Below are 12187 nucleotides of genomic sequence, written 5' to 3'. Positions count from 1 at the left end.
GGAGGCGGAAAAGGATCTGGGGGTCATTATCGACTTCAAGATGGACATGGGCCGGCAGTGTGGGGAGGCAGTGAGGAAGGACTAGGTAATCATGGCCTGCTCAGTGACCCCCTTTCCCAGCATAGCCAAGACTTCCATACTATTCCCTATTCTCATGCCCAGAAAGGTGAACCTACATGCGAGGACAGTATATGAGATAGCAGCTCACAGATCCCAGCACATCCTTCATCACTTTTCACTGGCCAAGCCCTCCTGAGCCTCATATATATCATAAATTAGTTTTCCTCTTTAGGGACCCTGAGGCGTCTGCCTTCCCACAGTCCAATTTTCACACTGCTAGGAGTCATTTGTTGTCACTAGCAACCCAGAATTTGGAGGGGGGGCGGGGGTATCACAAGTACGCTGACCTGAGTAGATCTAGGACTCCAACTTAGTCAGTCAGAAAGTGCTACTAGAAGAATACATCCATGTGATGAAATGATGTTTCTTATTAGGTTTGTCCTGCTATGCAGTCTACTTTAGGAAATCAAATTGTTTCAAATCCTGCTACTGGCCATCACCACAAAAAGTGTGTGTCTGTGTGTGATATACATATAATAGTTTTGTTGTTGTAGTGGTCAGTAGTTTGTATATAAAATACTGAATTCTGTAGCAGCAGAATTATTTATTTGTGCCTTAAGTTCATCAGAAGCTTTCTTTCAAAGATCCGTGTTTCTCTGTCATGACCTGGAATGGGGTCCCAGTATCTTCCATGTATTCTATTCATAGATGCATAACGCTGAGCAGAAGTGTTTTCAGAGCAGTGAGTCTGCACTGCACCACTGCTCCTTGTGCTCCGTGTTGTATAAGGTGCATAATCTATTGCCTTGCACTTCACATGCTCATGTAAAGTAGGTAAAAATGCTAACAAATTAGATTGCAAATGCTTTACATTCACTGCTGTAAACAATACCGTGCAGAGGAATAGAGTCAGCTTTTGTATCTCCATTTCACTGTAAGAGAGAGAAAACCAAGTTGGATAGAAATGATTATGAAGTAGGCTTGTGACACAGATGCATGTAACCTTCCCCTATTCCCTGTTCCATTCTCTTTTGCTTGCTTTAGTAGTAACCTGAGAGTCCTTATTTGCAAGAAGGATAAATGCCTCTCTCCAAATGATGCTCCTGACCTCCCTGTACCAGGCTATATACAGGAAACCCTTGGTATTCGTGGGTTCAACATTCACAGTTTCAAATATTTGTGAATGATGAACCCACATTTTAAATACACTTCAAACACTTACGAGAGAGCTCTGTGGTTGCTGCCAGAGAGGCATCAGAAAGCAGTTTAGACCTTCAAATAAAGGTTCTGGATTAAAAACATAATTATGAGCAAGTTGTTAGGACACAAAGTTTTGAGTAGGCATAAAATCACCTTTGTCATTCTTATTTGAACATATCTTAATTACTTGCTGGGAATTCAGTTTTCCATCCAATGCTGAAAGAAATGATTCATGCACTTCTTGGCTTTGTAAATGAAATAAGCAAGTATCAAATATTGAATGTCTTTGATGATGCTAAAATTCTAAAACATGCTAAGGTTTGTTGTTGGGGTTTTTTTGTTTGGTTGATTTAGTTTGGTTTCTTTTGGGGGTTTTTTGTTGTTTTGTTTTTAGAGATTTTGCAGTATAAAGTGCTACACTGTTTTTTTTATTTTTGTAAGCAGGAGAAATTTGGATTCAACCACTTGCCTCCAATACCATAAAGATACATTTGTGTAGACAAGGCCAGAGCTGAACCAGACAGTATAATTAAATGAAGAGTCTGATTCAGGTTATTATAGTTTAAATTTGAATTTTGGTGGTATTTGCACAAGGCAATACGTCAAAGTAGCTCTTGAGTTAAAGTTGTAATACTGAAGCTTCTGCATCCTGAAAATATTATTTTATGGGAAAACGTATCCCAAAAATATAATCCTGAAATATGTTTATGTCCTATAATTTTGTTTGTTTATTTAATGTCATAAAAATGCCTCTTGTCTTTTACTCTGGCTGCATAACTTTGAATTTTTGTCTGTCCAGGGAGTAATAACACAGTGAAACTACTGAATGTGCTTATAATCAGACAAACATAAAAAAAAAAATACTGAATATACAAGACCCTACTTAGATGGAAGTAGTTTTGAATTGTCATTTTAAAATAGCTATTACCTTTTTTATTTTCTTTTAAAGCAAAAGTTTGGGCATATGGGGAAAATAAGACCCCTAGCTTTCATTATAAAATAATTGTAACAATGAAACATTGTCAAGTCAGTAGTACTTTAGGGTGAAGATTTTTTTTCTAATAGTGGCTGCCTAATTTAGGCTTGCATTTAAACTGCCTAATTCAGCTCAGATGAAGAATGTACATAAGCACGTATGTAAGCCCATTCCTATTTAAGGGAAGTGTTTAAGCGTTTGTTTAACTTCAAGTACACAGTTATTTACTTTCCCAAACCAGGGGGTCGATAGGGGGAAAAACCCCTTGAATCAAGGATTTAGTAATGAGTGGCCAAATTTTCAGCAGCTAGTAACACACACTAAAGCAATGGGATTTTTCACATAAGATTACTCACATGGCTATTTCCATGTGGACTCTAATATGATACTTAACATGATATGAGAGCAGTAATACAGAGTAATGCTATTTTCTCTGAGTTCAATCTTGCAACTCCATAAGCACATGAACAATTCATTTGAACCCATACGTGTATGAGTAAAGTAATTCACTTGAGTTAGTGCTTGAAAGTTCAAGCTGCATCACTGATTCTTAAGAATTCAGACCAATTCTTGGCCCTGAAAATGGCTGCCAGGAAAATCCCCCTGCATTTAGATGGCTAGCCAGGGTCTCCAGAAACCCGGGCTGCCTGTACATATGCTCAAGGGGAGGGGGGCAGCATTTTAATTAGAGTTGTTCCTGGAGAGCTGATCTAATTAAAACGTTGCAGCATCATCTGTATTAAGCCCCTGCACATTTAAAAATTGCCGTGGGATGCTTTAGCTAAAGCTTATTAGACACAGTTTAGTTAAAGTACCACTGTGGCCGTTTTAAAACATGTAGAAGCTTAATACACATGACACTGTAGCATTCTAATTAGAACGCGGAGCAGATTTGATTAATTAGAATGCCAAGGAGCATGTGTATAGGCAGCCCTGGGTCCAACACCTTGTTCTGCCCAGCTTAGTCTCTGCCCTTAGGAAAGTCACTTAAGCCCATGTTCACAGAGATATTTAGGTGTCTAACATCACTTGGAGCAAAGGGTCTAAATAACTTTGTGGATCTGGAACTTGGTTTACCTGTGTGGTGTCTGTTGAAGGGGATAGATTTTTTTCTAACTTTTGGGGGTGCTGGGAAGATTAATATGTCCAAAACCATCTAGATTACCCATCAAAAGGAGCTAAATAACCACTTTAGATGAATGAAAAGAGTGCTGCTTTCTAGTAAAATACCAGCTTTTTGCTTGTGGTTCCATTGCTTCTCCTCCTCCTGAAGGAGCAAACTGAACTCTTTGTGTTTCTTATATTGGGCTGGGGTTTTTTCCCCTTGTCTTGAATACTACCTTATCATGTATTCAATCTAATTATCTTTTGCATTGGCTAGTTCCAGTATTCCTCCCATTCTTTTTGACCAAATACATGCCAGGTGCACAATTTATTGCATTGAGTCATCTCCTGACATTCGTGGCCCAATGTCATGTTTTTGCATCTCAGCAAGTGCCACAAGTTCTGCTTCTGACTGGAATAAGGAAAACTATCTCACGTTTCAGCTAAGGATGAAAAGAGTCAAGAGACCTTTCAGCTCACATGAAATAACAGGCCCTCTTACTGCAGCTTTCACTTTCAATTACCTGAAGCAGATATTTAAAAAATAAGCATGTCTTGAGAAACCTATTGTTCAGGTTTTTTTCAAAAGCACCATTTTTGTAAACCACAGTGATTGTGTTCAAGAAGTCTGTATTTTGCCTCTCAATGGTAGAGAAAAAAAGCAAAAGCAGTTACAAGGTTTTAGCATGCAGAACGACAAGGGAGCTGTCTACGTATATGTAAGAGAGCAGGCTCCATGGTACACCCACCTCAAAGAAACTCCTGCACACCAGTGCCAGAAGTGGACAGAACTGTTCCACCCCCATGAACACACGAAACAAAAGCAGTCTGATCCAGGCAAGTGGATGCCACACATTTATAGCCTCACCACTTCTCCAGAGCAAAGTCTCTTCCACCGCCTCCTAGATATTCTGCCATCCCTCCCTCCATAATTAACATAACTAATCATGCCAATCAGTCAGAAGCCAGTAATTTTTAATCAGCTCTAAGAACACCACCTTCTTTAATCATTTTTTCCAATTGTCTGGTTAGCCTTGAGAGTTTTCCATGGAATTGTACTATAAGCAACAGCCCCTCTGAGGGTCTCTTTTTTAACAAGTGCCATTCCAGTAAAGGATTTGCAGAGAAACTGGTTTTCACCTTAAGCATGTAGAGTATGGAGTAGAGGTAGAGGGTGTATAATGGCAGCACTTGGAAGTGCTCAGCGGTTCAGAATGGGGATGTTAGTCCTTAAGAAGATGGACTAATGAACAGAAGGCAAGTGAGCTATCACAGATTGGGTAAATTAATATGTTATATAGCACTACAGTTTATCGTGTATTTTGCTAGACACCTACACACACATGCATGCACACACACCTGCATACACACACGATGGAATGTCTCCCCAAAACATAAATGTTGTTCCTTTTGTCACTTGCCAGGCATGCTTGCTTGCTGTCACTGACCTCCACGGTTTGTTTTTTTTAAATATATTTAATTTGGAGAAAGTGCCTATAATCAATAAAAGGGATCCTGTTATCTTAATCATCTTCTTAATGAATGGGCACATTTTTAGCCTTTTACTTATTCTACTTTTAATTTCCCAGCATATGGAAGAAATGAAATAAAGTCAAAATTGATGAAGTGGCTCTATGTAATAATACTGTAAGGGCAGATTTTTGCTATCATCTCTAGGAAAGTTGCTCTGTGTGGGAAATGGTCACTTTGCTTTTACTAATATTTTGCCACTAATTGTTATTTCTCATCCCTCTCATTCAACATACTGTATGGTTTACAATATAACACACAGTACCATCCATCCACCAAACATCCATCAACACGCACATTGTCTTCTAGGGGCTTGGTGCTTCCTAGAACATGCTGTGCTCTTAGAGAGTCATGTCAGGAAGTACAGTTAGTTTAATTTAAGGCACAGAAACTGGATACTTGAAATCTGATGGCTTTAGCACTGTAAGTAAGGTTTGAGTAGGTTGAGGTCAGGGTAATACATAGATGTGTGATCACCAGAGATTAATATTACTCGTTGCTTATCATGGAGGCAATAAATACTGTTTGTGATGATATATTTATTTTGAAATATTGCCATTTTTTTTTTAAATGTTTATATATTTGTGGCTTCCCTGAAGATAATCCTCCAGAACACTGTTTGTAAACCTATAGTAGATACTTCTCAACCAGAAAAAAAGGTACAGCATCCAATAGGCCTGCAATTTACAAAACCCCCACCCCTCAGTTTTTTCTCTGTGCCAGGGGTGACCCAAGGTATGTCCCATGGGCCATGAAAGCATGTCTTTTGGCCCACAGGGCTCGCCACAAATCTGGAAATTTGACAGCAGAGAAGTGGCAGCATTAATTGCTGCAACTCCAGGAGCTCTGGCAATTAACACTGCTACCACTCAGCCCATCATCAAATGTACAGGCCCTTGGGGAGCCTTGCAATCCAAATGATGTAGGTTCATGTGCTGCATCAGGCCCATAGAGCAACCCCTTGCTCCATATCTGGTCTGTGGACCATCCCTGTGCCATTCATTTAGCCAGTGGGGCCAGATACTGTGTACTTGAAGTTGGGTATCACTGCTTTATGCCAAAGTAGCCTAACGTGTTATTGCAAGTAACTCTTTGCATAGAGGTTTAAACTAGTTACAAACAGTTAGAACACTTTCCTTGCTGTCTGTTACTAATGGGTTAGTCTGGTTAATTTTTTAATCTGTGACTTACAGATGAGTATGAGAGACTCACTCCCCTTTCTCTTTAAGGGTCTCTTTCCATTCATCAGGTATTGGCTTGTCTCCCAGTCTGAGACAGAACTCATGTTTAAACATCATACATCCATAATAATATATTAATCTGGGAGTTAAAGGCCAAACCTTCCAGCTTCAAGAAGAAATTACAAAAAAAAAAAAAATAGAAGAAGAGGAAGAAAAGGAAACTAAAAGCAATACAATCACCTTCAACAGCAAACAACACTTTAAATGTGTACCTTGACAAAAGGTCAGCAACCCAGAGACCAGTCCCTCTGAAAATCAGTCTGTGCATGGCAGCATGCCCCCAACTGGCTGAAGCAGGACAGAGCTTTGCCTCTTTTTCCAAAGCTGCCTGTCAGGTATCCAAGTTGTAGCTGTATTGGTCTAGAGGAAAAAGCAAGCAGGACTTGTAGCAGAGATGATATATTTTATTAGACCAACAAGATTTTTGCAAAAAAAAAAAAAAGTCTTTAATTACAAGCTTTCAGGCACAAGTACCCTTCATCAGGCATTGGAGAAAAGATTGTAGAAGTTTATGTAGCTGGGCAGTTTCATTGTTTTCGCACATTGGCCTTTGTTCTCCTTGTGGAACAGAGCTAGAGAAGCATACTGGAGGATGATGCAGCATTTCCTCCGTATGCTTCCTTCCCCCTGCAGAATGTCCCTGGCACAGAAATGGTGACTAGAGCCTTAAAGCCCTCTTCCCCTGAAAAGGTGGACCCTGGTCTGCCACAGATGAGGAAGGCCAGCAGGAGGTATTAAAGCTCAGAACAGAATGAAGGGTGTTACTGGGTGGCAAGGTGAGAAACGGCTCTGTGCTGCATGGCTAGCTGGGAAGAGGGTCATGGGAAGGGTGATCTAGGCCACTTGGAGAGGAAGGGAAGGGTAGTGTTGTGCAGGCAGACTGTGAGCCCTGTCTGCAAGTGCTGGGAGGGAACGGACCTGCAGCAGACAAGGAGGCCGGGAGCTGCAGAGGAGGGTACTGCAGCTTGGAGGGAAGCCAGGCCTGAAAATATCCTGCTGATGCAGGCAGCAGGAGCAGTTAGTTCTGGATGAGGTGCAAGGCACAGGGCTTGTGGCTGAGCAGCTCAAACACATAAGAAGCCACAATCAATCCCTCTGGTTACTACAACTGTCATGCTGTAAGGCAGGCTTAATTCCTGTCATACCTCTAGCTAACCTAGCCAGACCCTTGTCCTCCCCGCTCCACCCACATGTAGCCCTGTCTTGTAGTATCACAGAAGCCCAGAGGGCCTTGCACCAGGAGGGCCTATCTAAGGCCAGTATGTACCGTGTGGCACGACACTGTTAGGCAGCCCCTTACTCAAGAGAGCAGCACAGGAGTTGCCTTCCCCAACTCTGATGTTATATCCAGTTCTTGTGGAAGTATAGGATAAAGTCTCACAATATTTGTCCTAAAGATAATATTGAATGGGGTTGGACATGAGTGTTGTTCCATGGGTTGCAAAGTTGAAAATAACTGTTAGTGCTGAGTGTCCTGAGCAAGAGGGTGACATACAAAGTGTTCCTGAAGCATGGGATCTTGCAATGAAGTGTGAAAAAAAGAAACCACGTAATTTTTTAGGCTGTACATGCAGAGGTATCACATCATGGTCTACCAAGCCAACAGTCTGTCTCTACAGGCTATGTAAGAGCCAGGTAAAGTTCTTATAGCTGCATTTATTAGTTTATGGTGCTTGTGAGGCTTCTCTTGTCATCCCATATTCATTTCCACTAATCGTAGGACCAGGCAGATGTTGACAAACTAGAAGCAATTCAGAGAATAAGCTACTGAAATGATAACTGGGCTGGAGGCACCAATTTACTGGAAAAGATTAAAAGAACTGAATGTACAGGGCTTGCCAAAGGGACAGCTGGAGATAGGGAGCATGATAATCCCTTACATATACTGTAAAGAGTTGGTTCGGCCAGTTCGAGTGAGTGAAAGGGGTTATAGTTGAGGATACCAAAAAAGGAAGAGAAAGAAAAAATGTCAGGGTGAATAAAAGGATGCCATTGGACAGCTGCATCAGTAAATGTGTGCACTTGGAATTTGTGATCTTTCATCTAAAGTATACTCATACTTTCTTATCTTATATTGGTAATGGAAAGGTTGATTTATTGATGTCTGTAACATGCCTGAAATGTGCTGCATGGAAGAAAAATATGATGCAAAATATGATTAACGAACTAATAAGGGAGAGGCGTGCTTTATAGCAAGAGAAAAAAGATAAGTAACTATGTAATCAAAGACTAGTTCTGTTATAGGTTTCTCATGACAATGTTAGCCTCCGGACTAGATCCTACAATGGAATGACAGGCTAGATTGCATGTTCACTTATCTTTTTTTTATTATTTTTATTATTTAATTTTGTTAAAGCATTCTTAGGAAGCATGTCTATGTAAAGATGGCTGGACTTCTGGATGCTGCCATGTAACTGCCATGGTGTTTTAGTTGTCAAATTTACTGTTCATAGATCTGTTTCTGGGGGCATCCTCTCCCACTGGAATCATCTGGTTTAATTTTTCAGCCTTAATACTAGGTTTGTTAGCATTTTAATGCAAATATTTTATAAAACATTTATTTTGCACGTACTCCTTTTGGCATGGTTGACTATAATATGCCTAATTCATAATATTCTTTGGGAGACAAGGAAGCAGTGATGATGTTAAGTCTCAGTGGCCACGTCTACATTAGATGCTGACTGCACTGTAGTGTCATGTGGCAGAAAGTATGATGCGACGCTAGTGCGCAGCAGTCAGCATCACAAAAAAGTTGTTCCTCGTCACTCCTGTGCAGTAAGTTGGGTTACTGAGCAGTCATTTAGGGCTTGTTTATACAAGTCCTAAATGACTGTGCAGTAATGACTGAGTAGTCAGCATCTTGTAGAGATGTGGCCAGTAAACAGCAGATTAGCAGTTAATAAACTTCCTGACACTTCTGTTGACATGAAAGACTGTATAAAGCTCCATAGGAACTACTATGCTGTCAATAAACCTGGCTTATACAAATTGTACATATATTTCTGGGGAGATCTTTGAAGAGGGAGGTGCACATGGGGAGGACCTAATTTTTTAACTACTATTAATAAAAAGGGAACTTGCTGTACAGTACTGATACTGAAGAAACAAGCATAGGACAGTTCAGAGGGTCTGATTCTGTGTGCATTTTATAGTTATTTGCTCCTGTGCATAACAAGTGCAAAATGCTGCAAAGTCACAGGGGCAAATTTCAGCATGGGGTATATGGGAACAATGAATCATGCCTCTCATCCCTCTCTTTAATGTTTATGTTAACATTCTGCCATGATATTCCCATCCCCAATCTCAGTTATTCTCTCATGACTGATCTCAGTGATGCTGTTCTCCTGATTTACTCAGGTGGGGTGAGAATAGGTCCTTATAGTATGTAACAGATCTTGCCAATACAGAGGAAGAATGGGCTAGACTAAAAAAGATAGTAGAAGCATTGGTATTTCTGGATTCTTTGGACAATTAGTATTTCTGGATTGACTTTGGACAATTACAGAGAGGACGTCAAATGTTTAAATCTCCTGTGTCTGTTACAAGCTGGCTCCTGATGAGCATGCTTATGCACCTGCAGGTTACTTTTTAGCTAATTTATTTTACAAGAAAATTCAAAAGATGGTGCTTGTCCATAAGAACTTAAAGGCAAATTTCTTAAAGGTTAGAATTTAAAAACATGACTTGACCTAAGATGCATCATAGCATTATCTTCAGTAAATTAAACGTATTAGGGTGTTGGGAAAGGAATGCTATCTCTAAGCATCAGGCAGGAAGAAACTGCTGTTGAAAAGCCTGCTTCCCTTGGGAGAGATCAGATATCAGACTTGCAGAGCATCAGGTCCAGCCCAGAAGGCTGCCACCTACACCCCCATCCCCATCCCAGCTTTGTGAGATTGCTACAATCGATTGCCATCTTCTCCGGGTGAAATACTGGAAGGGAGAGCGAGAGAGAGCGCACAACTCCTGCCTGCCTTGGCTCCCTTGATTTGATGGCCTTTATTCTTTCTAATTGGATAAAATAGGAAGTCACTGGCAGTCCTGTGTTGCTGGGTGTGCTGATTTCCCTCAGACCAGCCCTGCGGAGAGGTGGGGGTGGGGAGAGAAAGGAATGAGCGTGTCCCTGTATCGGAGAACCGTGCTGTTGGGGGAGAAGAACAGAGGAAAGTGAACGAGTGCTCAAGAAGGACAAAGAGGGAAGGGGTTGGGGGGTGGGGACAGAGAGAAAGGGAGTTACCATCTTCTTGGCATTGCTCTTCCTTTCGAACCTCTGTGTAATGATATTGTTTGCAGTGATGCTCAGAGAGCCAGCACCTGCTGCTCTGTAATGATTCAGCCTCTTTCAGCCGTTGCTTTAATACAACAGGATGCTGTTGCTACTGTCGCTGCTGCCTCTACCGCTGCTACTGTTGCCGTTGTTACTGATTTTGCTTTTGCTTCTATCGCATGACAGTTGTTTTCCTCATCTAAGCAGACACCAGCCTCTGATGCTCAAGGTGAGAAGCCAGCCTTTCAGTCTGGGCTACTGGTTCACTTAGTCAAACAATTTGATCCTTGTTTTGGGGGTTTGGGGGAATTTTTGTTGTTGTCTTGTTGCTTTTTATCCCCCACAGAAGAGCTGGGATGGCTTGAGAGGCATTTCAGGAATTATAAAAGTGGTCAGGAGACAGGAGCTTGATAATTACTAAGCAATTCTATGTCTCGGGTAATAGAGGAGAGGTGGTTTTTTTAACCTTCTGGAGATTTGGGTGATGATCCTGAGCTCGGACGCTTTCCTGGCTCCCACTCTATGATTTTGCAGAGCTGTGTGATTCTTCTTTTTCTCTGTCTCCTAGTAATGGACTGCGATAGAGTTACGGTCTGTCTCTTGGAGGTGAGCTGGGTTGAGCATTTATGATTTAAATATGTCTGAAGTAGCTGCAGAGACTTTCCCCAGCCCCTCGGCTCAGCTGAGCCCCGACGCATCTCTTGAGGGGCTTCCCACTGAGGAGGACATGCCAGGGACCCAAACGGAGGACAGGAGGGGCCAGGGCATAGCAAGCCTGGCTGTTACCTGCTGTGTATGCCTGGAGGCAGAGCGACTGAGGGGCTGTCTCAACTCAGAAAAGATCTGCATCGTCCCTATTCTGGCTTGCCTGGTCAGCCTCTGCCTCTGCATCGCTGGCCTTAAGTGGGTGTTTGTGGACAAGATTTTTGAGTATGACTCACCTACCCACCTTGACCCTGGAAGGATAGGACAAGATCCAATGGTTTCTGTGGATCCTACTACACTGTCTGCCTGGGTGCTGCATACCTCCCCTTTCCCAGCATCAAGCCCCGAGAGCAAGGTTGAAGTGACAGTGCAAGCTGACAGCTCACTGGTGCCCTCTGAGCCTTTTCTCCAGCCTTCTCTGTATAACCGTATCTTAGATCTATCCCTGTTGTCCTCCATGGCACCTTCGCTACCTCCACCCACCCTGGAGCCTGAGGGGAAAGAGACAACCACAGCGTCTCAGGCACAAGCCACAGAAACTAATCTCCAAACAACTCCAAAACTTTGTAAGTAGAAGCTCATTTTGGATTGTTCTGCATCTTCCCTTTGCACATGATGTTGCATGTTTAAGTTCAAACAAACTGAGGTGCGACTTGTGTCATGCTCTGAGGAGTGCCCCAAAGATCTTTAACACTTGTGCTAAACAGGCATGTCAGGGAATGGTGTTTGGTGGTACTGCTATGCCCGGAAAGTGCATTTAAAAGATGTGTCCAAGGGCAGTTCTAAAGAGGGATCTTTGCAAGTTGTTTCACTGCATACTCCATACAGAAGGATCAGCTGATTTACATTTTCACTGGCCTCTTTTTTACAGGAGCAAGCAGGCCATTTCACTGATGAATTCTGGTTGCATATGGCACTGAATCCTGTGCGCTTGCTAATATCTTTGCTCTGTCTGCAAAGCACTCCTGCTTCCTGTGTTTTATTGCTGACAAATGTCCTTGTCATCTTCCTGGGGAAGTGAGGGATTGCAGAAGAGAAGGGTTAACTGTACATTTGTAACAACTCTAGCAAGTTCAGAGTTAATTTAGCTGCCCATTGCAATTT

General features: G+C 41.9%; 1 protein-coding gene across 6 annotated transcripts in view; it reads left to right on the top strand.

Moving 5' to 3' along the window:
- The window catches only part of NRG1 (neuregulin 1), a 207735-nt gene that overhangs the window by 52141 nt on the left and 143407 nt on the right, over positions 1 to 12187 (top strand). For 2 of the 6 annotated variants that reach the window (XM_019555274.1, XM_019555271.1), the window contains exon 1: positions 10381 to 11649. The exons of 1 other annotated variant lie outside the window; for it this stretch is intronic. In XM_019555274.1, coding sequence (XP_019410819.1) covers positions 11016 to 11649 — 634 coding nt within the window. In that variant the 5' untranslated portion in view covers positions 10381 to 11015. Of the gene's footprint in view, positions 1 to 10357; positions 11650 to 12187 lie in introns of those variants that run through there. 3 more of the 6 variants (XM_019555276.1, XM_019555272.1, XM_019555273.1) reach the window with 3 other exon arrangements.

Source organism: Crocodylus porosus, unplaced genomic scaffold (assembly GCF_001723895.1).
Source record: "Crocodylus porosus isolate Cpor-Errol unplaced genomic scaffold, CroPor_comp1, whole genome shotgun sequence".
Classification (NCBI taxonomy): Eukaryota; Metazoa; Chordata; order Crocodylia; family Crocodylidae; genus Crocodylus; species Crocodylus porosus.
This window is presented reverse-complemented; position numbering and strand designations above follow the sequence as displayed.